Below are 27,925 nucleotides of genomic sequence, written 5' to 3'. Positions count from 1 at the left end.
CGTCCACGCCGTGCGGGAGAGAGAATAGTTAAGAGTCGCGGGGAAACCACAGACACCTCCGATTAGCACGTTTTTGCTACGTAAATATACGACAAGCGGGAAGGCAGCCACAACTGGCGCCACCAATTGCCCAAGTTCTGTGATCCTATATCGGGATGTTTGGTTGCTGTTACCAACTGACCACTTGTTTAGCACATGCTTACCAATTATAAGCCATTTGTAGGTAACAAGCGCACATTAATTATTGGCGTGATCACCATTATCTGGTAGCGTTCTCATTTGGTGGAAGTTAACGCGCTTCCTATCGGGCGTAATCTGCACGCTCGTTAATTGGCAGTGGCTGGCAGGCCTGATTAATTGCCGCTAATCGGCATGCTCGTTAATTGGTGGTCGTTAACACGCCCACTAATTTGCAACCAATAGGACGCTCACTAATTGGCAACAATTAGCACGCTCCGTTGTTGGCCGATGAGACCTCGTTACCGGGGAGAGCAGGTTTCGCTCCCCGCTGCGTCCCCCGCTGCGATTGAGCTTCGCGGGCCTCTCCTCTCCTATTTGTTTAAGCGCTTTACAGTGACAGGCAAGGAATGCAGATGGGCTGAAGTTCTCACAGGGGTGGCCAGATCACCCATCCCCCCCCCCTCCCCATGATCCTCTACACCCCCACCGCCAACACCACCGCTACCCCCCGCAGGCCTCGCCACCCCAGCCATCCCCACCATCTACACCACCCACGACCCACCCACCCTAACTCCCGTAGGGAGGCCTCTGCCTAACGACGCCACCGCCGCCGCCGCCGCTCACCATTAGCCGGCATGGCTGGGCACGAAAGCGCAAGTTCGACCCTGGACCCTTTTTTGTCTCTGCCCCCCCCCCCCCTCAACTGGCAGCGGTTAGATGCAGGTGTTGTTGATGCAGTAATTACCAACACTGGCAAGAACGATGCTGGCTCATGGGATGTCACGGATAGATGTCGTCCGTAAGCGTTGATGCTTCTTTTTTTGTTTACTCGAGAGAAAAAAACTGGCATCAGAATCATCAATTTGGGTTTGGGAAAAATAAAAAAACCCCTCTTTTTTTTCTTATCGCCACCGACTTTGTAACAAAATTTTCATAAAGAACCTGGAGCGAAGGAATTCCCTCCCTGCGTCGTTCCCAGCGACCGTGGCCCCCATTTGCACCACATCCCAACTTTCCTCCAGCTCCTTTCAATGCCCGCCCTCTATCCCTTTCACTTCTCTGTGTGCTACACCGCACCTCTCTCAATCCATCCAATCCTCCCTCCATACCCTCCCTCCGTCCCTCGCTCCATCCATCTAATCCTCCCTCTATCCGTCCCGCCATCCCTGCCCGCCCACCCTCTCATCCCCCTCCCAACTCTCTGTTTAATTCTCCCGCGCCGTCCGGTTTTTATCTCGGCCAAAAAAAAAAGCGTCTTATTATAACCACCTCTTGGCCACTCAATCGGCCTGTGTCAAAATACCGGGGGCGGCCCCAACAATGGTGTTTTGGCTGCGGTCCGGCGCGCCCGCTGGGAGAGCCGCGGAACAGGGGCCGCGTGCGTGACGCGGCCGGGCGGCTCGCTTGCGAGCCTGGGCTAATGAGGGGAGGGTGGCCGGCTAACGACGGCCGCCGAGTGGGGGGCGAGTTTCACCGCGGCTCCCACAAGAAGGGCACAATTAAGTTCACAAAACACCAATTATGGTGATCCCCCCCCACACCCCCCCCCCCCCGCGCCCGGTATCCTCCGTCGGAGGAGTTCTCATACAGCCGCTGAAGTGGGACGGATGGCGAGGGGGAGGGAGGGTTTTTGTGTGCTTGAGCGGGCGGGGGCGGGTGTGTGCCCCCGTGTTTCGCAAGTGTTTTTTTTCTTTCCGTGTTTAGCAGTTCCTCGGTGTTTTGCGTGAAAATCCTCCCAGAATCTTTATTTGGACTGGAGGAATCCGATGAGCTTATGAAGAAGCTCTTTTTCAACAGATCTCCGGTATGGTGGGCGGGTGAGCGATTTAACGCGGTGCCAACATTTAATGCAGCACGGTTTCACACTTTGCGCGGCGCCTAAACGCAATCGCACCTCGGGACGCTTCACACGAAGCAATCCTCGGGTTAACGGCATCTATCTCAGGCACGAGCTGGAACAAGGGGGAAATCGTGATAAAAGTGACGACGGTAGAAATGCAGACGGTCGTTCCGTCGCACGACTCCCCCGTGCTTTGACCGCAGGCGAAAAAAGTTGGCGATTTTTTTTTTCCCCTCCCTCTCCCACCCACTAATAATTGGCCTCAATTAGTGTCTATCACAGAAACCAGAAGGGGAAGGTGGCGGGGGGGGGGGGGGGGGGGACGCGGAGTAAAGCGGCCGTGCGTTATCGTCGACGAGCGAAACACGAACGCCCCTCGCGAAACAAGCTCCCCTTTTATATTTGGCACCTGCGCCGGCGCGCCGAGAGAAGGAGAAGGAAAAAAAAAGAAACCTGTTTACGTCGGCGGCGTTACCTGCCTGCCAGGCTCACCTCTGTTCTGCTCCGCCAACCAAAGGGGGGGGGCCCGCCTGTCGCCTGCTGCCTCTCTCCGCAGCTCTCTCTTAACAACGCTCGCTCGGCTAGCAGCTCGGAATCGTTAGCGGGAGGGAGCAACCACCGTTGCATCGTTCGAGCCAGCCGCCATTGGTAGATGGCAATTGCTCGTGCTTTATATTTATATTTCTTCTTCTTGGTTCTTTCGGTAAAGTCACGTAGAAAGGGAAATAATAAAAGAATACAAATTAAACAATAAAATTCTCACGACGTTTCGATTGCAACACAAACAATCATCATCACCTGATCATCATCACCTTGCTTGTGTTGCAATCGAAACGTCGTGAGAATTTAATTGTTGCATTTATATTATTTTGTTATTTCCCTTCTACGTGACTTTACCGAAAGAACCAAGAATATGAACCCCTGCAGTCACGTAAGCTTTAAATCAATATTTATATATTTTTCCGCCACGGCATCGGTGACGAATCGAGTCCTTTTCGCGGTGGAAAAGCATCGACCGCGGCACCTCTTTTGCCCCCCCCCCCCCTTTAGAGGTCGACGGAACTTCTGACACGAGTGCCTCCCCACTTTCCCCGACTGCTGGCCGACCGAGCCCTGCGTATAATTTGTCCACGAGGCCGAGTTGTAGTGTTAAACAAACAAAAAAAAACGCGTTCACCTTTCGCTGTTTGCAATTCCTCCCTTTCACGGAATTCCTGTCTCGTGCATTTCTCCGATGTTATTTTTTTTGATGCGGCGGAATTTATTGGAGGTTGCCGCGTTCAGGAATTCCTTTTCCAACGTCCAACATCACCCCCCCCCCTACCCCTTGCCGCCCCCCCCCTCCCATCTCTTTTATTTTTTGTTGTTTCTGCCGCTACCGCCGCTGTCGTTAAAAATCGCCGTGCGTTCGGCCACCCAGGATCGGTGGGGAGGGGCCTCCCAGATTAAGCGGATTAATGGACGGATCCCTTAACGAGTTGTGAGTGGCGATGCAGAAGCGCAGCGGAGGGGTGGGGTTGGTGTGGTGGGGGGTGTGGGGCGAGTGGGGGGTAGATTAGCAGTCGATCGCGGCCCGGGGCTTTTCAACGTGCGGGACCTGAGCCCCCCCCCTATGTCGGTGATCTTGCTCTCGCATCTCTCGCATCTCTCGTGACACCCGTGGCGCACAGTGGTTGCGAGCCGCTCACATTTTAATGGCGTATCTTCCGTTCTCTCGTAGCGGCGCCACCGTGGCGAGATGTTAACTACCTTGCCTGGTGTGCAGGAGAACCTGGGTGCGATCCCAACCCCTTGACGCCTGCTGTATATTTGGAGTTTGCATGGTCTCCCCATGGTCGCGTGGATTTTTTATCTGAGTCCTCCGTTTTTTTCCCTCCACATTTAGAATCAACGTGCGTTTAGAGTATTTGACTGCTGTAAATTCCCACATGATAAGCCACTTCGTTGAGCGATCATTTGTGGCCAGGTCACTTCTGAATATAGCTCAGTGGTCCTTTCCTGGTAAAATAAAAAATAGTTTAGCTTGAGTTTATTTGTCCCTCTTAACGGCACGGCACTCTCCTCCTTCCCCCCCCCACCCTGCCCGAGTGGTGCTCCATGGCCATGTGTGATCATTCTAAAGTTGGTGAAAACCTGCACGGGCGTTTGTGCCACATTAGTGGGGGGTCGGACGTGGAAGGGGGGGGGGGGTGCGGGGCGGGGGAGTGTGCGAGGGAGTGGATTAGTTTTTGGGTGGTGAGTGGCAGCACTGGGGGGGGGGGGGGTTAGGGGAGGGTAGCTGGGGGAGTGAAGCAGGCAGTGAGAGGTGGAGGGTTGTTGGTGGGCGGATTTTCTCACTGCAGGATCACGGGCAGCGGAGGAATTTGTTTTGACACTTTGGACCCGTTTCAAAACACGGACCGAGCCAGGCGATTTTGGGATTGACTGTAAGCCGCAATGGAGCGTACGAAACAAATAAATAAATGTGTAAATAAGCACACGGGTTAATCAATGGGATGTGCCTCTTTTTACAAATTAACCCCCTCCCCCATTTTTGGGTGTATCGGTTCTGTGAACCAAATATATTTTTTATGGAATACATTTTTGACTTTCCCTTGCCCTTCCGGCGTCAGCGTCAGCGTCTCTCCCACCTCGGGCCCTCCGCTTGACGGCGTCGCTCCTGCTGCCGCTCTGCGGTGCTCATCCAGAAGGACCTCCGGGAGAGCCTTGAGACCGTGCAGGAGGCATTGGGGAAATGCTTCGCTGATTTGTCTTGTTACGAACGAATCGCTTTGCGGGAGGGAACCACGGACTACCTGCACAATCTTTGGAAACTGATTTGCCAGTAAAAAATATGATAATTGTTTTTTTTTACCCTTCTATCTGGCAACAAAACTGACACCTTTTTTTTATAAGGAGTCATGTTTGCATAGACCACAATACCTGCAGTCATAATGCAAACAAAAAACATAACTCTGATAATATATGCACTGTCCTTGAAGTTGATTGGTCCACACCCGAGACAGCTTTCCTTAGAGCCTAGTCTCACATGGGTTGGACCAGATGACGCCAAAAGACATGACTCCTTGTAAAAAAAAGTGTCAGTTTTGTTGCCAGATAGAAGGGTAAAAAACCAATTTACCTGCACAATGTTTATATTATTCTGCTGCTCTGAATGTCCAAATGATAAACTACTTTGTTGTTGAGCCATCATATGTGGCCAGGTCACTTTTGAAAAAGAAGTTCATACCTCTGGGGTTTGCTTGGTAGGATGGGGATGGTTTCATTGTATTTGTATGTGTTTGGGTAATTTGTTTACCTTTCACGTACTTTGCACTTTGATCGTTTTTTTTTATACTGTTTGTTGTAACGTTCTAACCCCGTGCCCCTGAGTGGCCACCTGTGAAAAAAAGCTTCGTAGCTCATCGGATTCCTCCTCCAGTATAAATAAATATTCTGATGCTGGAGATGACACCCGGGGTCGGCACAGATGGGTCCATGAACGCACCTGCCGCAATGTCGCCTCCTGTGGGCTTGAGACTTTGACAGGTGAGCCGCCAGGTTCTGCTTGGCTAAGCTGTCGATCAGACAAACTTCTGGACAGCAGAGTGCCCCGCCCCCCAACCCCCACACCCTCCCCGCCCCGCTCCTCCCGCCCCCGGCCCCGCCCCCAGACCCGCCCGGGAAGTCGTGGGTTCGATCCCGATCCTGACGCTTGTATATTTTGAAGTTAGCAAGTTTTCCCCGTGGTCGCGTGGATTTTTCTCCGGGTCCTCCGGTTTTTCCATCCACGTTTAGAATCGCCATCACTCGTTTCGAGTATTTGGCTGCTGTACATTTCCACGTGATAAGCCACTTCGTTGAGTGATCATTTGTGGCCAGGTCGCTTCTGAGAAATATCTGTACAGCTCAGTGGGGCTTACCTGGTAAGATAAAAACTAGTTTAATGGTTTAGTTTAGAGCTATGCACACCTTCCAAAGACGTCTGGCCAGCGTGGAAGAGGAGGCCAATGTACCACCCCGAGAGATTGCAGGGAGGGGGGGGGGGCCCTTTTGCCGGTGTTGGCATGAAGCAGAATATGTATTTATACTGGGGGAATCCGATGAGCTATCAAGCTCCTTTTAACATGTCCAGTCGGGGCGATTTTGACCCCCCAAAGCCCTTTACGACATTGCAGGGAGAAGGCAAGAGTGGGGGGGGGGGGGGGGGGGGTTGGGGCTGCTGTACGTACGCAGTGGCTGAGAGGGGGTTTGGGTTGCTGATGGGTTTGGGTGGTTGATGGGTTTGGGTGGTTGATGGGTTTGGGTGGTTGATGGGTTTGGGTGGTTGATGGGTTTGGGTGGTTGATGGGTTTGGGTGGTTGATGGGTTTGGGTGGTTGATGGGTTTGGGTGCCTTAGGAGCGTTGTGGTGGCTGAGAAGGGGCATTGTGGTGGCTGAGAGGGATTTGGGCGGCTGCTGAGAGGGGTTTTGTGGGGTTGGCAGCGAGTGAATGATGTCACCCATCGCTCCACTCGCTTCAGAGGGGGCTAATTACAGGGTGTGCGCGTTCTCTGCCTTTGTCTTTGTTTTTTTCTCGTACAGACACAGGTGAGATACATTACACACACAGACACAGGTGATCTACGTTACACACACAGTCACAACATGCAGCGTACACCAGGTGTGCCCAAATTGTTTTTTTCTTCTTGGTTCTTTCGGTAAAGTCACGTAGAAGGGAAGTAATAAAATAATAAAAATAAAACATAAAATAATTCTCACGACGTTTCGGCCACAATGCAAGCAGCCGTCCTCAGGCGAAACCAGGTCTGTCGAGGCGACAGCGCACATACTTGGGAGTGTAAAGATTCTATCATGGGGTTTTTGGTTTTTTTTAATCCCTCTAACCCTCCGCACGTTCCGATTAAAAACCACACGCACACTCGCCACTCGCGCTTGGTAATGTGAAGATTTTATCGCGCGGGCCTCATTCCCCTAAACCTCCACGCGCCCGCCAAAGCGTGGGTGCCGCACGCCCTACGGAGGTCCGGGTCTCCACCCAGGCGTCCACCGTCGTCTCGGCTGCGATCGTCCCGTCACCTCCCCCCCCCCCCCCCCCGCAGCGTTGTGCCGTCTTGCGCTGTGGAAGGTCGCTCAGGACTTTCGCTTTCGTGGAATACGCGATCCTTTTTGCGCAACCCCAGTATTCAAACTGCGGAGTGCTCATTATTAGTCTGTAATAACATCTACATAGGCGCCCTGCAAATAATAACAACAACCGCCGTTCGCCACTAAGTGGCAGTGATGACACCATGGCACTTGTGCCAGGCTAGGTGCGCCTTGAGTACACTTAACGTGTAAAAAGTTCCGCGGACAGGATGTCATGGGGACAGACGCAGGTGCCATGGGATGACTGACTGAGATGACCGGCAGAGGCAACACCTGTGTCCCCCTACTCTGCCAACTTGCTGAGTTTTATCCGCCCAGCGCTCCGCTCGTTGTTGTGAGCGTCGCTCCTCCTCCCTCCTCCAACAACAGCGGAGGGAGGAGGAGCGACGCTGCCTCCAAATGCCCAGTCGCGTCTTTCACGAGCCTCCCCCATGGAGGCCGATCTTGACCACGCCGGTATCAGTCATTGGCAAGTCCACTCACGTGCGTATGTAATAACACCCATTGCCGCGTTTACGTGCTCTGTTTCATCACCACCTGAGATGTTGCCAGACTTGGCGCCAACCGATGGCCTCATTGCGGATTTGCGACCTGCGGTGGATCACGATCTGCAGGGTATCGCGATCTGCGGATCGCGATCTGATGTGGTTCGCTATCTGATGTGGATCTCGATTTTATGTGGATCTCGATCTGATGTGGATCTTGATCTCCTGTGGATCGCGATCTGATGTAGATCGCGATCTGATGTGGATCGCGATTTGATGTGGATCTTGATCTCCTGTGGATCGCGATCTGGTGTGGATCTCGATTTTACGTGGATCTCGATCTGATGTGAATCTCGATCTGATGTGAATCTCGATCTGATGTGGATCTCGATCTGATGTGGATCACGATCTGATGTGGATTTGCGATCAGCTGTGGATCGCAATCTGCAGTGCACCCCGATTTGATGTGGATCGCGACCTCCTGTGGATCTCGATCTGATGTGGATCGCGATCTGCGTGGGATCACGCCTGGCTCACTCATCGGTGGCCACCACTGTTTCACAGACGGGGGCCTCAGAGGTCAGAGTGCTCAGCTGACACCGTGGAGGACCTGGGTTCGAATCCGAGTTTCAGTCGCCTGTATTTATAGCGGCTTCTGAAGTGCACAGCGAGATGATGGTCTCGGCCCAGACACCAATGACTTCACGATAATGCCACCGCGTAAAATTTCAATTTGCGAGTAATTTGGCTGGATTTCAGCTCTTGAGATAAAAAAAAAATACATTAGTTCGACTGTCATATGAGGAGTGTAACAGGTTGGGTGGGCAAGTGCTGCCTCTGGCTTTGTGAACCAGAAGTCACTTACAGAATGCATCTCAGATGTAGCTCTTTGATATCCGCTTCTGCGGGCTGTTCTCGTAGCACCCAGGGTGGCCCTGCTGTGCGAGACATGTTGACCGATTCTTTGCCACGTGGACGTGGTTCCGGTTCGCACGTTTGGGATAAAAATTGGAGAGGAAGTCGGAATATATAAAAATAATATGTTAAGTTTGGTAAAATCCGCATGTACTGCATGGAGGAACTGTAGCCGAATGGATAGAGGTAGGCTTCGTGTAACACGCCAAGGATGTGCGTTTCAACCGCTGCCTCAACATTGCCCTGTACTCCTGTACCCACATCTCCTTGGCTTCAGTGTGTTCGCTGAGCAGCACTTCACGAATTATATGCGGTACGTAAGGTGCGGAGAGGGCAAAGACCTCTGCGCTCCCCAACTGTGGTGCCGTCTGTGATGCGCGAACTCGGTCGGGGAGCGGCATTTAAATTTGAGTTCTTTCCCGGAGGTTCAAATAGTGGCAGGAATATTTGTGTAAACAGGTGCGGTGAAGTCAGTGGAGTCAGTCTCATTTTGCAAGAGTCCTCTCCTGGGTTGCGATGGCTTTGGGCCCGTCATGTTGCTGGAGTTGTGATGGCGTTGGGGGTTGCGACGGGGTTGGAGACGTGATGATGTGGTTGTGACGGGGATGACGTGGTGATGGGGTAGTGATGGCGATGACGTGGTGTTGGGGTTATGATGAATGGGGTTGCGATGGAGATGTGATGAATGGGGTTGTGACGAGGATGATGTGATGATGGGGGATTGTGATCAGTCTCCAGTGTAGAACTCCTGAGCGCTACACTATCCACACGCTTTGTGTTGTCGCGGTTTTTTGTTTGTTTGGTAGAACTTTTTTTTTCTGCCAAGATCCTTCACGTTGTCTCGTTAATCCTCTACACAGTAGGGGGCACACTTTCCCCTCATCTCTGCTATGGCATTTTTTTTGCGTGACAAAGCTGACATTTAACCGCATCGAGTGCGAACGCATTTTATAAATATTGCACGGTCGTTGGTGACTGGTCTCAGACCATGGACTCGCTACACCAGAGACCCCCTAATTAATCACGGGTGGCTGCCCATCCGTGATGAGCACAGGCGGCTGAAACCTCGATTCGAACCCTGGAGCTAAGTGGTGCCAGCTCAGCACTCTGACCTCTCAGCCACTCGGTCACCTCCAACACTCATCCCGTTCTTAACCCCTTAGCCTCGGAGTGCCTCTAAGCCTAACCCTATTGTCATCTGGTTTGTTAACCATGACTATAATGCTCGTTCTATTCTCTTTGCGCCTATCTCTAACCATTCCCCGATGCCAAACCCCTCTAACACAACACCCTATCCATATTCATAGCTCTTGACTGTAGCGCTATCCATTACCATATCGCTCGCCTGAAACCTATCCTCAAACTTAGCCTTACCCCTATCCTTACCTGTAACCCTAACCCTACCCCAAACCCTATCTCCAGCCCTAACCCAATTATAATCCCTATCCTTAAACACCGGCCCTATCCCTTACTGCAACTCGACCCTAACCCTGTTGCGAGCCCTAACCCCATTCTTATCCCTGTCCCAAACACCAGCCCTGTCCTTAACCCCGATCTGCCGAGAACTTCCGGGACTGTGATGTTGTTCACTCTTCGTGGGATTCTTCTCGCCCTTCGACTGCGCAATATCTTCCCATTGCTCCCCAAAGAATACGAGCAGCCATGTCGACTACACTCTGTGTGTGTCTCTCTCTTTCATGTCGCTCGCTCGGGATTCTCACTCGCAAACTTCCCCCGCCCCCCCTCCCCCCGTCCCTTTCCCACCCTCGTCGCGAGTCGTGCCGCACCTTGCCGCTGTGGCAGCGGCTGGGATTTGCGCGCTGTGGCCGCGGGCGGTTTAGTCAGGTGAGAAAAACACGGCGCGCCACCGCAGCATGCCAGCTAAAGCCGCCCCCACCTGCCCCCCCCCTACCCACCACCCCCCACCGCCCCCCCCCGTTTCGGGGTGGTGGGGGGGGCCGGGGGGGGATACTCATCTTTCAGAGGAGACGGTGACGGGGGCCCGAGTGGCGGGATACGCTCTGCTTTCGTGCGAAACCCGCGTCGCGTCACGTCCCCGCTGTCCTTCTTGCCGCGTCGCCCTTCGGCCCGGCCGCCGCTTGCCGCTCGCTGAGTGCGACCGGCGGGGGTTGGGGGGGGTGCGAAGTCTGGGGGGGCCCGGCAGGGAGAGCGGAGACAGAAGCTGAAACTTTCCCCCGCCGCCTTCTTAACCCGGAGCGTCGAAACCGATACCGTCCCGACGACGTGCACGTGCGTCGCCACGTGACGTCTCGGAGCGGGAAAGGGCTCGTTAGCTCCTCAACTGCGGCTGGGCGGCACGGCTCCCCCGACGCGTCGTCGTCGGTTTTTCCGCGTCGTGTTCGGCGCCGTGGCCGACGTTTCGGACGCGCCCCCCCCCCCCCCCCCCCCCCCGGCGGCACGTGGGGCTAAAGCGTCGGCAGTCGGCGCCGGCCAACGCGCGCCACGAGCCGCAAACGCCGCGGAGATCTCCGTTGGTCTTCTCGTTCCTGCTTGTTCGCCATTGTTCTCTTGTGGGGAATGGGGGCGGGGGGGGGTTTGCTCCTCGATTCCCTCGATGCATCTTTCGTACGCTGCGCTCCAATGCCGGTCCGCACACCTTTGCTTGAAGGAAGACGGAGCTTTAAGAAGTGGATCTCCTTTGCTTCCTTCTTAGCTCCAGGCTGTGTCCCCCCCCGGGGTTGTCTGATACGAGTTTTTGAATCCCGATTAACGAGAGAAGAAAAAAATATTCAGTGCGCAGCGCCGTATTAAAGCGTTCGGCGGTCACGCGCTGCGTTGGGCAAAGCCTGCGAACCGTTTCTAAAAGCCTTCTCTCCGTATTCACAGTGGAGCTTCACAGTAGCGTGGGGCCGCTGGCGAATGAATGAATGAATGCGCATCCTCGGATCGCTTCACTTTCCTTTTGCCTCGGCCACTCTCTCGCATGGCTGAGGTTGTGTATTAGTCGTGGCTCGTGAAGGCACCCATGTGTTTGCGTGGCAGAGGATCCCGCGCCATTGATAGCACTGAGAGACGCGTTCGTGTGTGTGTGTGTACGTATGTTGAGCTTCTTTCGCACACCGTGCGTAGCCGACCATGCTAATCGGAGGTGGACAACAAACCGAAACACAAAAAGCAGTCCTGAAGAAGAAATGAGTTTTTAATCCGGACCATTTAAAAATGCACGGCTCCCCAGTGTCTTCCCGATAGGTCTGGCAACATCTCCCAAACCGCCACTTTCATCATCGCATAGTTTGTGTCACTCGATACGAGCTGTTTGTTTTGTTGCGTGGACTCTTCTTATTTGAGGTGGTGACATGAAAGGCTTATATATATTTTTTTTCTCCCCTCTTCTCGTGCCCGCTCCTCCATTGGGAGCTCAGTCAGCAGGGCGGTGACTGTTGGCACGCGCCGGGCTGGTGGGGCACCCGTCGTGTGGAAACTAGGACCGCACGTTGGTTTGTGGTCGCCAGAAGGAGACTTGGCATCGGAGTGCGAGCTTTGCTGATGAGCCCCGCCGGTAATGGATGCGACCCGGCCGAGAGTTATCCACCTGTGGCTAACCTCCGCCGCCGCCTGCCTGCCTGCCGGCCCTGGCTCGATAGTGACCTCTTAAGACGCGAGAGGGCCACAATGCGCTGCCTTCAGGGAGCCGCTGATGGCTCCTTTTGCATGACGCATGCAAAAAAAGGCCGAGTGTGCTTCTCGCACAAGTTTTGTGTGTTTTTAGAAAATGATGGGGGGGAGAGGTTTTTTTTCCGGCCTGCACCGTGCTGTTATCCTCTTGTGATATTGGTGACGATGATGATGATGATGGTGTTGGTCGTTTTATTTGTCGCCAGTTGCTGATTTGAAGGCGGTGGCTGCGAGACGAATCGTAAAACGACCTCGGGGGAGGGGCGGCGTGGCGTGGTGCTGTTTCGTTGCGCCGGGAGTTTGCGAGCTCGGGGCTTGAGGGCCGGGGTGCCCCTCGCCAGGGAAGTCCGTGAGAGTTGAAAGCTCGTGAAAGTCGTGCGCGGTGGGGGTTGCATGGGAGAGGTGGTGAGGGGGGAGCACAGACGCTATTAAAGTTTATGAAGGCCGCTGCGCATAGCTTTGGGGGGGGGGGCGATCTTTGATCTCAACTCATTGGTCCAATCCAATAAAAAAAAACTCGAGCCGAAAAAAACTTAACGGCTCGAAACCACTTAGCGGAGACGTTGCCTCGTGTCACCACCGCTGTTTGTTTTACATTTTTAACATCGGTGCTCGTTTCACCCAATTTGTTTGAGCGCCGAGCGGCGGTGTTTTGTGAAGCTGCGCGGAGATTCGCGTGGCCTTACCGCAGTTTGGTTGTGACTTGCGGATTCGGGAGAGCGAAGGTGGTGGTGGTGGCAGCGCAAGCCGCCGCCACCACCACGGCAACGGGGCGGTACACTCTCTCACCACACACTCGTTACACCACACACTCGCTCACCTGCTCACCGCACACTCGTTACACCACACACTCGCTCACTGCATACTCACCGCACTCGCTGACCAAACATTCATTACACCGCACACTCGCTCACTGCATACTCACTCACCGCACTCGCTCACCTAACCTTCATTACACCGCACACAGGCTCACTGCGCACTCGCACACTCGCTCACCCGCTCACTCGCTCACCCACTCACCACACATTCGTTACACCCACACATCCGTTACACCGCGCACCCGCTCACCGCTCACTTGCTCGCCACATACTCCGCTCGCCACATTCGCTCACCGCACGCTCATTCGCCACTTATATCCGATCACCGCAGGATAGCCATGGACTCACGCGTCACGCGCGCACCACACAACCACTCACCGTTGGGCAAAACACTTTTGCGCGAGCACTCACCAGCTGATCGGTGTCCACGTCTCCTGGCGCGGTGTGGTTTTTTTTTCGGAATAAGAGAAAAAAAATCCACGAAGCCGCGTGGATATGGATCGTGACGAGAGCCGCCACGCTTTCAATGAACGCTCATCTCGTGAAACTCTTAACAGAAGTGGTCCATTTGCCGAGTGAGAACACAGCCAAAGACGGTCACCGCATCGCGCGCTTTTCAGATTGCACTTCTGCGGCCGTCTGGAGCGTGCCTCTTCCTTACGATATTAGGAAGCCACAGGAGCTACGCACTTGTTAAATCTAGATTGAAAACTAATTTCTTTAGGACCGCTTTTTGTGTTTAGTTTGTTGTGCTTCCTCCGCACCTCCGTTTAGCACGGTTGGTTACGTACGGTGCGAAAAAAGTTCAACAACAACATACATAAGTGCTGGTTGTGGCTGGCCTCTTGGCGTATTTGGCCTTCGGGCCCTGTGCTCGGCAAAAGCCGTCAGCTACGGGGGGGGGCGGAGGAGGGAGCGGTGGGAGATGGTTTAACGCGTGGGTAGAAAGGCGCTATTTTAGTTGGTTTATTTTTTATTTCATTTGTGTTGCACGTTATCGTTAAAGTTATTAGCAGTAAAAGCCTGGGACCGCGTGCCCGGCCACCCCCCCCCACACCCCTACGCGCCCGCCAGCCCGCCCGCCCGCGGTAACGCCGCTGTCACCGGGAGACGGCGGCGAGATGAACGGGTGGGGGGGGGGGAGTTGTCGTTCGCGTCTGTCTCCCGTAAAACCTCGCTGCCGTTTAACTCTTTTTTTTCACTTAACTTTTACTCGCTCGTAGTAACGACACGCCCGCCCTCCCCCGCCGTTCCCCTTCCCGCGGTTCCACGGAACGGCTTCCCCCCCCCGCCTTGCCTCCCCCCGCAGCCTTGGCATGAATAATCGCGTTTCGTCTTCACACTTCCACTCGAAGTCTCTCTCTCCGGTCTTGTTTTCTTGCTTGTTGTGGTCTCCCAATGGCAGGCTAATGTCCGGTGCTGTGTACACCTTTTTGTGCCACGCAGGGACAGCTGCCGCTGAGGAGGATGGGGAGGGGTTCCCCTTGGCTGGACTGCAGCAGGGCAATTGAATGGTTGAAAAATCCGCACGACCCTGGGGAGAGCGAGACACAAACTCCAAATATACAGCAGCAGACCTCAGGGTCGGGATCGAACCCACGACCTCCTGTATACCAGGCGAGGGAGTTAATGTCTCCTAGCCACCGTGATGATGATGATAGTGAGAGGCACGCAGACTCCAAATATTCAGCAGGCGAGGTAGTTAACGTCGGCCCGTCTTACTGACAGGGCGATCTTCCCCTACTCGGGACTGTCTGTAATGTAGAGGCTGTCGTAATGTAAACCCGGCACGTACATTTTTTGACGTTTTTTTTACATTTCACAAATTTCCACGACCAGGTGGGAGGGGAGGGGAGGGGTAGGAGCCACCTCAATGGGTCCCTGGCATTGAAATTGGAACTCAGGTTTTTTGGGGGTATATTTTCTCTCTCTCTTTCGCTCGCTCTTTTCAACCCGAATCGTGACCCCCCACCCCCCCTGTGCTTGTGTACAAGTTTTCCGTTTTTCATTTCCACAGCATTTTGGGCTTTTTTCTCTCTCTCTCCCTGCGTCCTTGGTTGTGTTTGTGTGTGCATGGGTGTGCCCGCGTGTCTGTGTCCACGTGCGCGTAGCGGGAGGGGGGGTTCAGTATTATTCCCATTTTATGTAGCAGCTGCCTTTGTTATTGGGTGTTTGTGAGTGCTGCTGGGGACCGTGTATCTGCGGTACCTACACTTGATTGTCTACATGAAGACGCCCGTAGTGTAGGTGTGCGGTGGGTAGGCCCCACTCTTGCCAGCCGACCCTTTGATTCGAGCATCCTGTCGCAGTGACCTACAGGGTATTGGTGAAGGAGCAGCCCTGCAGTTCCTTCCTGTATGTATGTACAGTAAAACCTTGGATAGCGAGCATAATTTGTTCTGGAAACGTGTTTGTAACCCAAAGCACTCGTGTATCAGTTGTGATCACGTGATGCTCGGCAGACAAAGCGTATACACGTACTACTGGTGTTGCAAGACCTCGCTCGTTTATCAAATTAATTTTACATTTTTGCTCGTCTTGCAAAACACTCGCAGACCAAGTTACTCGCAAGCCAAGGTTTTACTGTGTGTATGTTGAACTTCTTTCGTGCCATACGTAGCCAACGGTGCCCGTCGGACGAGCGGGGAATAGGACTACAACATAAACACGAGAAGCGGTCCTACAGAAATAGCCACGTGCGTAGGGATGCAGCGGGTATCAATAATACGAAATAAAATTGCGCTTCCCACATGTTGCAATAAAATGTTCTCAAGTTGCTGAGACTCCGCAGAAACAATTACAAGTGGAGAAGGTTGCAGGCTCGTGTTTCCTCGAGAACAGCATTCGTTTGTTTAATTTGCATTGAGGATGAGTCCTACCAAGGGTAGCCAATTGTCTTTGCAGGGCCATCATCAAATATCCTGTTGACGTTCGGAGTCGAGATCATCCCAGAGATTTTGCTCGAGACCACGAGGGCTTTGCCTTCAGAAAATCTGTTTTTAAATTTCGCCGCCGCTTGCCGAATGGCCTCCGCCCGAGGGAGTTGTTCGAGGGTATTTTGCACGACTCGTGCCAGGCTGACCGGACGATCGACCATGCTTCACCCATTTATGCTGTTGGGCGGTGGGATTTGAGAAACTTGCTGCGTCGTTTTACCTGCCACGCATGCCAGGATATCTGGTCGATGCGCGTCCTCTGGATTGCAAGTCCGGCGTGCAAACCGTCACATGACGGGATCACCCGCTGTAGAAATTAAAGTGTTTTCATAATTTCGTTCCTGGTGAGTCATCTCTGGTAACCTTTTCTTTATCGAAATATTTTTATTTAGACGGGAGGAATCCGATGAACTCTTTTCCACAGATGTCCTCTCCGCCAGCGGTGGCCGTTGCAGGCCTGCACCTTTGTCTTAACCTCCGTTGGGCTCGTTGGCCACTTTTTTTTCTTTTAAGCGGTGTTTTTCAAGCCGGGGGAAGTGGGAATGTGCCCAAATAAAACCCACGCGATCCAACCGACAGCACTTCAGAGCCAGTGAGGATTTCCTGGATAAATAAAAAAACGACTGTTGTCATTTATTGTGCATGTTAACATCAGCCGTATCATCTATATAGCTCGGATATAACTAATAAACTATTTTTTATTTGATCAGGTAAGGCCCACTGAGCTATAGAGATCTTTTTTCAGAAGTGACTTGGCCACATATAGCTCAAGAAAGTGGCTTCTCGTGTGTACATTTTTACCAGCCAAATACTCTAAACGCGTGACGTTGATTTTAAATGTGGAGGGGAAAACCGAAAGACCCAGAGAAAAATCCACGCGGCCACGGAGAGAGAGAGAGACACGCAAACCCCAAATGTACACGACCTCCTTCATACCAGGTGAGGTAGTTGTAGGTAGTTGTAGCGATAATCTGTCTCCCCAGTGGTTATTTAAAATGCCACGGATAGGGTTCACGGTTGTGGAGTAGTGGTGGCACCGTGGGTCACACAGCGGCTTAGCTTGTTCGTCAATCCATCTGTCCAAGCAAAAACCTTGGGCACCCCTGCATTAAAAAATCGGTTGTTGTTCAGTCTGAAGTTTTAATCACAGCCAGTTGTCTTTGTCTCGTTCGTTCTGTTTCGCTTGTCCAGTTTTTCTCGCTGCATTAGCCTGGAGCATAAATCGTTATCCCGGAGCATGAACTTTTAATAATCTATTTGTCGCATGCACAACTAGATGCGTGGATCCTCAAAATACAAATACTTTAAATCAATTAGAACGTAAAAGTGAAATAACCAGTTTATGCAACCCTCACAGTGATGATGAAGATGATGTGCTTGTCTTTTGCTCATGGGTAGGCCTCCCGCTCTGTCCGGCCTACTGCACTTGCACGCACGCACAGACACGTCCGTGCACGCATGCGTTTTCCACTTGACCTCCTTGACCCCTGACCGCTCGACGCGCCATCGCGCCTCCTTTCTCGCGCCCCGACGACTGCAGTCATCGCGCAGTGGGCCGTGCTGGCCGTGAGGAACCTGACCCAGGGCAACGTGGAGAACCAGGAGGCCATCAGGAGGCTGGAGCGACGGGGCGCCGCCCAGAGCCCCCTCCTGGGAGCGCTCGGGGTCGGGGTGGAGGAGCGCGAAGGCCGTGTGTACGTGAAGGCCACCAGCAAGACCACGCCGCCTTCGTGAAAGCCTTGCACAGGACCCGTGGACCTTCGTGAAGGAGTTAATAAGACAAGACCACGGGACCTTCATTAAGGCCTTGAACAAGTCCACAGGACTTTCACGAGGGCCTTACACAGGACCACGGGACCATCATGATGGCCTTAAACAAGATCACGGTACCATCATGTTGAAGGCGTCATGTGGGCGCATGATAGTTTTGCGAAGTTAATTAGAGGGGCTGGGGGAGAACGGCGCACCCGCAAAAACTAATATTTAATATAGCTAGGCGTGAGCGACGTGATTGACTGCTTGATCGAACTAGATTAGAATGGCTAATTGTGATTCACAGACTTTGACGTCTGCGTGTTTGGCAAGACCGGATCGCTGCCGTGTACTGACCCCACCCCCCGCCCCCCCCCACCTGGTTTGCGCGTCGTTCACGGAATACGAGATTTTGAAATCGCGCCTTTTTTGTGTGTTAGTAAACGAGTGGTGCTAGTAGTTAGCGACGTGAGATTTGGCCGAAGGAGCGTGGAAGCGCTCGAGCGGTTGTAAATGTGCGAGCCGTTACCGGCGCGCTCCGTGAGCCCCACGCGGTGCGCGTCGGGCGCACGGTGAGCACCGTCGGCGTTGTGCGATGCGAGTAAGTCCACTCTCCCGCGTGCGTGCGTCCGCCCCCCCCCCGCGTGCGTGTAAAAGTGACGGGTGCTAAGCGTGTCCTGTTGATGCAAATTGCGGGACGCGAGGACGTCGCCCGTGGGGACAGAGAAGGGGGGGGGGTCCTGCCGGTCGACCAGCCGTCGGAAACGGGGTCGCCCGCCACCCCCCCTCCCTCACCGCCGCCACCCTCTCCTCCCCGGTTGTCCCGGGCTGGATTCGCCCATCTCTTCTCGTCTCCTGTTCCGACCGACCGGCAAAACACGCGAGCCTCGCAGTGAAAACATCCACTCGTCTCGATCTCGTTAAACAACAACAACAACAATGTTGCCTCTGGCACGGGCGCGACCCGGAGCTATAATTGTAGCGGGCGGCTGGAGCTGCGGATGAAGTTGGGGGGGGGGGGGGTGTTTTGCATTTCTGCGCCGCGTGTTGAGTTTGGTGTCGTGCCCGCACTGTGTAACATAACAGAGTCGATGATGGAAGTCGGCTAAACCAAGATAAATATTTCAATGCCACGTGCGTGTGCATGCGCCCTCGTGCTTTTTTTTGCGTTGCGCAATCGGCGGTATTGTTTGTTGCGGCCTGGATGGTTATTTGTCGGGTTTTATTTTTTTGGGGGGGGGTGTCCGGAGGAAGAGGGGGTCATTTGGGTTCACCTCGATGCAATTAAACAAACATTGTATATCAAGACATGTTTGTGTCCACTCGTACAGGATAACTTACAACGGCCAAAATACAGCATTATAGAGGTTTTTGACTTAGATCGAGTACATTTAAATGTGTCGTTAAACCCGCCACCACCCGACAGCCAATTAGTAAGGTTTGTCACGTAAACGAAACTTGACAATTCGTTGCTAGCACAGCAGCAAACCGGTGTGTAGGAGAGTAAACCCACAACGTTTCCCATGTGAGAACGACGTTTCACCAGTAATCACAACTATCTTTGTTAGGCGACAGCCAGGGTTGTCCGATGATGATCGTTGTAATTACTGGGGAAACATGCTCAAATTGTAAATGTTGTGGATTTAGTTAAACACGTAGGCTTTCGCGACCAATATCATCCATAATATAGGTTTTTTGGTGGGGTTAGATCGCGTATCTACGCAATCTATGCGATCTAACCCAAAAATCCCTATAATATGGATTTACTCTCCAACACACCGGTGTGCTGTACTAGTAACGAATTGGCACGTTCTGTTTACGTGACAAACCTTGCTAATTGGATATGTCGGGTGGTGGCGGGTTTAACGACACATATACATTGACGTGATCAAACCCAAAAATCCTCTTGTGGATAGTATTGGTCGCGATAGCCTACTGTGTATTGAACTGACCGAAAAACACGTTTAAGCCTCATTATTAGTTGTGTAAAAACGCATCGATTCATCAGTTAATCTTGATTCTTAAGTTCACAATCGTGCATAGAGGGGGGTGGAGTGTGTGCGCATTGGTGTGTGTGTTTTCAATTGGACATGCAGATGATTTGAGTCGCGTAATGCATCACGGATTGCAGGCACATCAAGGAATCTGATTAATAATAATTTGAGAAAGGAAGGGTTAGATTTTTTTTGGAGACGTAATGAGGAAAACAAGAGACTGAATATATTATTGTACCTCGGAAAATAATAGGCTTGTGACAAGAAGCCGTGGAAGACTCAATTAAGTTTCGTCAACAATTTGTATGCAACTGGGAGTATCCAATGCAAAGTTATTGACTAATAACATCATGGACACAAAGGCACATGGCACAGAGAGAGAACGCCATGCGTGAACGGTGGCCCCTGTAGCCGCAAGAGGCTGCTACGTTTATCCACGCTCTAAAATGTGCAAAAAAATTACAATCAAATTATTGAATCGAATCGGGGTCTTGCATCGTGACGATTCATCTCATTGCTGACAGCGAGCGCCGATTGAAGAGGGCCTTTGCTTCACGGCCATCGCCACGCCTCTACATTTGCTGATTTTAATAACACACCTCTGCTGCAGGTACTTTCTTTTTCGGCTGAGTTGGCCTCGAGGGAGGCCAGAGGCCGTCACCTGTTCAGATGTCGCATTCCACTGGCACGAATGGGAGGCGTTGAAGACTGTTGGTTTTTTTTGGTTTTGCCAGGTTGAGCTCAAAGAGACCAGCTTGAGCCTCGTTTGCAAGAGTTGGTCCTGGGCCACCGACATCGCAACAGCAAAACTAAATATTCGGCACAAACAACGGTGATTGCGATGTCGCCACAGCACTTGTGTCGGGCTAGGTGCACTTTGATGCCACGCGAAGTGTGGTGAAGGAGGTCACGGGGCAAGACCCCCAGGTGGGACAGGTTCACTATAGGCGGACTGACTTCTATATTTGGGGGGAGGGGGGGGTTATCTTTACCCCTCACATTAGGAATCGTGGGAGCATATAAATCTATTTACTTATGTTTAATCTTAATTGTTAATTACTGAAAGTAAAGTCTTAAAGGTGTCCAGTTTGGGGGTACGTTGCCCCTCCCCCGTGCCCCCCCCTCCCCCAAACTCCACCCATGGGGTTTAGTGACTGAGATGAGTGGCACAATGCTCCACCTGCGCTCCACTCTTGCCCCCACCACTGCACGCAGACCGAGAAGACGGCAAACATTCACCGTGTAGCCATATAGACTGGGGGTGAGGGCTGTCGGGCCAGCGCCTATTGAGGTCCGGCTCGGTACACTCAACAGTGTGGCCAGAACCAGGCCCGGCAACCGTCATCTTCCCCGGCACTCTGTTATGGCCGAATTGACCTAGGGGAGGTCCAGACGTGGCCTTCCACTGAACTTTACCTGTGCGCAGGAGTCGAAGCCGTGTTGCACGGCCTGCACGAGGTGACCTCGCTCGCTCGTGCGCGCCCCCACACGCGCACACACGTGCACACCCACTTACGGGCGCACACGCGCACACCCACACGTGCACACAACCACACGCCGCACACCCACACGCCGCACACACACGTGCGCACACCCACACGCGTGCGCACTCACGCGCACACACGCACACGTGCGCACACCCACCCACGTGCGCACACCTACACGCGTGCGCACACCCACCCACGGGCGCACACCCACGCGCGCAAACACGCGCACACCCACACGTGCGCACACTCACACGCGCGCACACCCACACGCGCAAACACCCACACGCGCGTGCACTCACGCGCGCACACCCACACGCGCAAACACCCACACGCGCGTGCACTCACGCGCGCACACCCACACGCGCAAACACCCACACGCGCGCGCAGCGTTGCTCAAATATGTTGAGTATTTGTGATGCGTCCAGATCGTGGCATTCAGAAATTATGATCGTCCTTGCGGAGACCCCCCCCCCCTCCCCCCCACCTAATCATCACGTCTCTGCTGCCTCTGGGGGGAGGTATGCTCGGCATGAACCGTAATGCCCTTCCAAGAGGCAGTGTACCTTGGCTCCGTTCCTGCTGATACGCGTGTTCACGCCGCTCGTCTTCGTCGCCGAGCTGTGACCGCAAGGCACGCGCGGCGGCGATCGCCCGGGCCGAATCCACGTGCACCCCCCCCTTTACATTGTGGGGGGTCGGGGGGGGGGGCAACGCTTGGCCAGGCGTGACTCGAGACTGCGTTTGTGAAATTGCCGCTTCAGCTGTTTTGAGTTTTGTGTGCGAGTTGTGTTCCGTTGCGCTTCTGCGCACGTCTGGAGCGCCGTTCTCCATCCCGTGTTAAGAAGCCATCGGGAGCTGTACACTTTAAAATCATCTAGAATTAAAAACGAATTCTTGTTTTTTTTAAAGTTTGTTCTTCCCACCGCACCTTCGCTTAGCGCGTGCGGTGCGAAAGAAGTTCCACGTGTTTACACCATTGGAACGTCATTTGCCAGTAAAAAATATGATAATTGTTTTTTTACCCTTCTATCTGGCAACAAAATGTGTCAGTTTTGTTGCCAGATAGAAGGGTAAAAAAACAATGATCAAGTTCCACGTGCTTGCACGCACAACGTGCCACTCACGTTCCCCAGCACACGTGCGGCGTTTGTCCTGCACGGTGTCCCTGTCGCAGCCTTCGATCCTCCTGGACGGCTTGCTGTGCACGCTGCGCAGACGGGGTCACCGCCATCGCCCATTGTCTATCCGCTGCTGGATGAAGAACTCTCCACGCCGTCGGTCGCACGCGGTTCCGCCGATGCCACAATCCGGCCCCCTCCTCTGGAGGACTTCTGCCAGGAGGGAGTGGAGGGGGGGGGCACGTGGAGGGCTTCCCCCCGGGGGGGGGGTCTCCCCCCACCCCCCCGCCAGGCTGTCACGTGGTTGATGGGGAACTGTTGATTACTCGGGCGGTTCCTGTGCTGTCTGATTGCATTCGATATGCGAAGCTGTGTTTCTGTTTCACGGACCACTCTGGAACCAGTAGGTTCCTACCAGTAAAAGCGTGTAGTCGTAATAAAAAGAAGAGAGGCTGTACAGCTCATCGTATTCCTCCTGCAGTATAAATATTCTGATTAATGATCACAACAATGACAACGTGTCACGCTGTCGTCACCGCCGCACGGGAGTCGCTCGCTCTCCCCAAAGAGAGAGAGAGGGAGCGAGAGCACGACTCGAGGGGCGGGGGGAGGAACCACGGACGAGCGTGAAGGGCAACAGCCACGCGGCAAACAATTGCCCGAGGTCTGCTGTCCTCGACATGGAAAGAAGGCATCGGCCAATCAATGAGTGTTCGCTTGTGGGAGGAAAAACCGGAGCACTTGAAGGAAACCCACGCGTGCGAGGGGGAAACACTATATCCCATCTAGACGGAGCAGAGGTGGAGGCCACAATTTTGCCGTGGTGCCTTCTGTGCAAGTCAGGATTTGAGGCACAAGCTGGAAGTGCCATTAATGTAATCGTATTACTCTCCGCGTTTATCTTCTGGGGATAACCGCGTGTATATCAGTATTTTTTTTGTTTAGCAGTGGCACTGAATTGATTGTATCCATCAATAAAAATGGCCTCCCATGTTTGACGCGAGTCTAAAATTGGAACGCATCTGGAGAAGGTTTCATGAAGGGGACACAACTGGGCATTTGGATGCAGCAAGCCGTCTTATCATCTCGCCTTTAAACTAAACTACATTACTTTTTATTTTACTTTCCTACATAAGGCCCACTGAGCTATATAAGCTCTTTTTCAGAAGCGAACCGGCTACAAATGTACAGCAGCTCAAAAATACTCCAAACGCGTGATGTTGATTCTAATTGGCGGAGGGAAAACCCGGAGGACCCGGAGTAAAATCCACGCGAGCAAACTCCAAACATTCCAGCAAGCGTCGTCAGGGTCGGGGATCGAAGCCCACGCCCTCCTGTATACCTGGCGAGGTAGTTAACATATCGCTACCGTGGTGGGCACAGCGGCAGGGGGCAATTGCCTCGACTGCTCAGCGGATTGAAAGGACGGCTCTAGCCGAGTCGATCTGACCTCTCCCCCTGCCCCTCTGCCCCTCCCCCCCTGCCCCTGCCCCCCTGCCCCTCCAGCATCTCGTCACCGTCGCGCGTGTTGACGCCGCCTCCTCCTCCTCCCGCTTCCTCCAAATCATTCCGCGTTTCCAGTAAGCGATTAGGGAGACGATCCAACATCGGAGAGAGTCCGCGTTAGTTCACGGAGGGGTCTTGTTTTGTTTTATTCCTGCGGGTGGGGGTGCAGTCGCGGCGACGGCATTCGTGTTGAGATTTCTCACGGGGTGGGGGTGGAGGAGGGGGGGGTGAGAGATGGTGGCACCGCGTGTTTGCGTGTAAACACCGCGCAGCGTTCGAATTAATCACAATTAGAACAGGGCACGTGTAGTCAAGCGCGCGTGTGTTTATAATTGTGTGTGGGCGGGGGGCGGTGGGCGTTGCGGTTTAGCGGCGCTGCGCTTCTCGGCCGGCGAGCCGAGTTCGATTCCCGCTCACGGCCACCAACGCTCCTAGGTCGACTCAGCCTCAAATGAGCACCCGGCATGGTGGACGTCCTCACTTTGGCTGTTGCTGCTCTGGTCCATGTCCACGACCCTCAGGGTTCCTCCTGGCCAAAGCCCCCTTTGCTTTTCTTAAACATACTCTTAGGTTTTTTCGGTAAAGTCACGTAGGTAAAAAATAAAATTAAAAGTTAATAGTAATAATGGAAATAAAATAAAAGAATACATCACGACGTTTCGGAGGCAACACAAGTCTCCGTTATCAGCTTCAAATCTAGAATTTTCTTAAACAGTCAAGAATATTAAATTTTGATTTAAAGCTTTCGTGACTGCAGGGATTCATATTATTGGTTCTTTCGGTAAAGTCACGTAGAAGGGAAAGAATAAAACGTCGTGAGATTTTTTTTAATTGTTTTATATTAATATTATTTTATTATTCCCTTCTACGTGACTTTACAGAAAGAACCAAGAATATAGTCAAGAATATGATTCTACTATGATTCATTACTTTGGCAGGTAAGGCCCACTGAGCTATGAAGAGCTCTTTTTTGCAAAAGCGACCCAGCTATCACGAATGATAGCTCAACGAAGTGGCTCATCACCTGGATATATACAGCGGCCAAAAAATAATCTAAACGCGTGTTGTTATCGATGCTAAATGTGGAGCGAAATAACGGAGGACCCGGAGAAAAATCCACGCGACCACGGGGAGAGAAAAACAGAGGCACGCAAACTCCAAATAAACAGCAGCGGCAGGCGTCAGGGTTGGGATCGAACCCGCGACCTCCTGCACACCAGGCGAGGGAGTTAACATCTCCTAGCCACCGTCCGGCTTGGCTGTGCTCTCCAATCCACGCTGCCTCTTCCCGTCTCTCGCTGCGATCCCCTAGTTTGCATTCCTCTCCATCCTTCCTTGCGCACTCATCACTTCTGTCCGCGTTCTGTGGTCGATGCCCACGACTAAGAGCCACAGACACCACCAGCAGCAACAGCAGCAGCAGAGGGACACTGTAAACTACTTCCTGTAGCCGTACAGCCGTGCTGCTGTTCGTCCCCAAGTACAAGACCCTTCGAAAGCTCTGCGCCACGCTCTCGTCCGCCTCTCTGTATTTGTCATCGTTCGGATCCCGGGCTCGCCTTCAACAGCTGTCTACTTTTGCTATCCTCGTTGCAAAAGTAGCTACTACACATGTAGTACACATGTGTAGGAGCTACACGTGTCGCTGCTACACGTGTAGCTGTGCTCTTTCAAGGGCCCCGCGCTAAATGCTTTCAAGCTATCAATTCCGGTTCAGTGATTCTGCACTTGCTCGATTACTATAGTACTATACCGCCTTCAACTTTTATGAACGACTGCCTGTTAAAGGTTAGCGATTTGTGGTATTATCTGTCTGTATAGCAAATGAACAAAAAATAAAAGTACTTTACTAAGTAAAAAAATTACGTGTTGTAATATTTGTGTTTTTTGTTTTATTTTATTTAGGGCCCCTTTATAACATATGCTACAGGCCCCGCACGATACAAGCGGGGTCTGAGCTGGAAATGAATTGCTTGTCCATCGCCACATATATAACATCTTGTTGTAACAGCTCTCTCGCTGGTTCAGCAGTTCCACTGCTGGATGATATTTTTTTCCGCCTGAGGACGACCGCTTGTGTTGCGATCGAAACGTCGTGATTTATTTAAATTTTCTACCTACGTGACTTTACCGAAATAACCAAAGAGTATGGAGTCCTGCAGTCACGAAATCTTCAAATCAAGATTAGGCCCCGCACTAGATTAATCCGGCACTGCGTACGGTGCGAATGAAGTTCAACATACACACGTGCACACACGCACGTGTACACACACACGCGTGTACACACACGTACACACACACGCGTGTACACACACACACACGTACACACACACATACACACACACGTACACATACACGCGTGTACACACACACACGTACACACACATACACACACACGTACACATACACGCGTGTACACACACACACGTACACACACACGTTCACACACACGTACACACACACGTACACACACGCGTGTACACATACACACACATGTACACACACGTACACACACGTATACACACACGCGTGTACACACACACGTACACACACGTATACACACACACGCGTGTACACACACACACGTACACACACGTATGCACACACACGTACACACACACGTACACACACACGTACACACACGTATACACACACACACGCGCGCGTGCACGCGAGCCTTCTGGGTGGTCCTGCTGCTGCTGCTTTTCTTCTCTCGTGTGACGTGGCGCGCGATCTGTTGCGATATCAAAAACATTTTCATTGTGGGTCGAGCGGGCGGGGAAGGGTGACGCTCGCCACGTTATCCAGACAGTCGGAGGTACACAGCAGGCCGACGCTGCCGGAGTGCGCGCGCGTGCGTGTGTGTGTACGTGTGTGTACGTGTGTGTGTACACGCGTGTGTGTACACGCGTGTGCGTACACGCGTGTGCGTACACGCGTGTGTGTGATGGGGAGCGGTAGTGTAGCGGTTAGCGCGCTGCGCTATGAACCTGGCGACCCGGGTTCGATTCCCGCTCACGGCTAACACCAGTGACGATTATCTGAACCGGTCCTGGGCCTCCCCTAGGTCGACTCAGCCTTAAATGAGTACCTGGTGCGGTGTGTAAACATCGCCACTGGGGAGACAAAGGCGGTCGGGCGTGGTGCTGGCCACACACCCCCTCGCGTACTGTTCCGGCCTTCATAGGTGCTCGCTAACAACACTTGCCCCTACAGTCTGTTAAGGCTATACGGGGGATCTTTGTGTACACGCGTGTGTGTGTGGAGCGGTGGTGTAGCGGTTAGCGCTACGCTGCGCTACGAACCTGGCCAACCGAGTTCGATCCCCTGCTCACGACCAACACCGGTGACGATTATCCCGATCGATCCTGTGCCCCGCCTAGGTTAACTCAGCCTCAAATGAGTACCTGGTGCGGTGTGTAGCAAATATCGCCACTGGGGAGACAAAGGCGGCCGGGCGTGGTGTTGTCCACCAAATCCGCTCGTGTGCCGTGCCTACCTTCATAAGTCCTACTCGCTAACAGCACTTGCCCCTACAGTCTGGTTAAGGCTACACGGGGGACCTTTATCTTTGTACACCAGTTGTGTGTTGCCCTTCGGCAGTGGTAGTGCAGTGTGGTGGTTAGCGCAACTGCGTTAGGAACCCCGCGAATCACCGCTCACGGGCACAACTCCCAGCGAGGATGATCTGAACCGTTCCTGGGCCTCCCCTAGGTCGACGCATTCTCAAACGGGAAACGCGGTGCTGTGTTTAGCCATCCTCGCCACTCGGGAGACAAAGGCGGCCGGGTTTGGTGCTGTCCACTCGACCCCCTCGTGTGCCGTGCCGGCCTTCGTTGGTGTTCGCGAAACTGCACTTGCCCCGACAGTCTGGTAGAAGACTATACGGGGGATCTTTGTGTCTGTGCGTAGCTGTGTTTGTACCCATGGGTACGATCGTTTAAATCGCGTCCAAATGCGACGACATCTCAAGGGCCGGATCTGAACAAGCAACAGGGAGCCGACAGCACGGGTGGAGTTCTAGTGGAGTGAGATGAGAGGGAGAGGCAGGAGAGTGCGTGGAGGGGAGTGTAGTGAGATGAGAGGGAGAGGCAGGAGAGTGCGTGGAGGGGAGTGGAGTGAGATGAGAGG

General features: G+C 53.1%; 1 protein-coding gene across 1 annotated transcript in view; it reads left to right on the top strand.

Moving 5' to 3' along the window:
* Nucleotides 1-18,927, top strand: part of ATXN10 (ataxin 10) — a 53,644-nt gene extending 34,717 nt beyond the window's left edge. Inside the window, exon 11 of the mRNA XM_061574495.1 lies at nt 17,478-18,927. Within this exon, the coding sequence (XP_061430479.1) occupies nt 17,478-17,671 (194 nt within the window). The 3' untranslated portion in view covers nt 17,672-18,927. The remainder of the gene's footprint in view (nt 1-17,477) is intronic.
* The last annotated feature ends 8,998 nt before the right edge of the window (nt 18,928-27,925 follow it).

The sequence above is a fragment of the Lethenteron reissneri genome, chromosome 55, assembly GCF_015708825.2.
Source record: "Lethenteron reissneri isolate LAM-NWPU_2019-01 chromosome 55, ASM1570882v1, whole genome shotgun sequence".
NCBI classification, from domain to species: domain Eukaryota; kingdom Metazoa; phylum Chordata; class Hyperoartia; order Petromyzontiformes; family Petromyzontidae; genus Lethenteron; species Lethenteron reissneri.
Note: the sequence above shows the minus strand (reverse complement) of the source record. Positions and strands in the feature narration are given on the sequence as shown.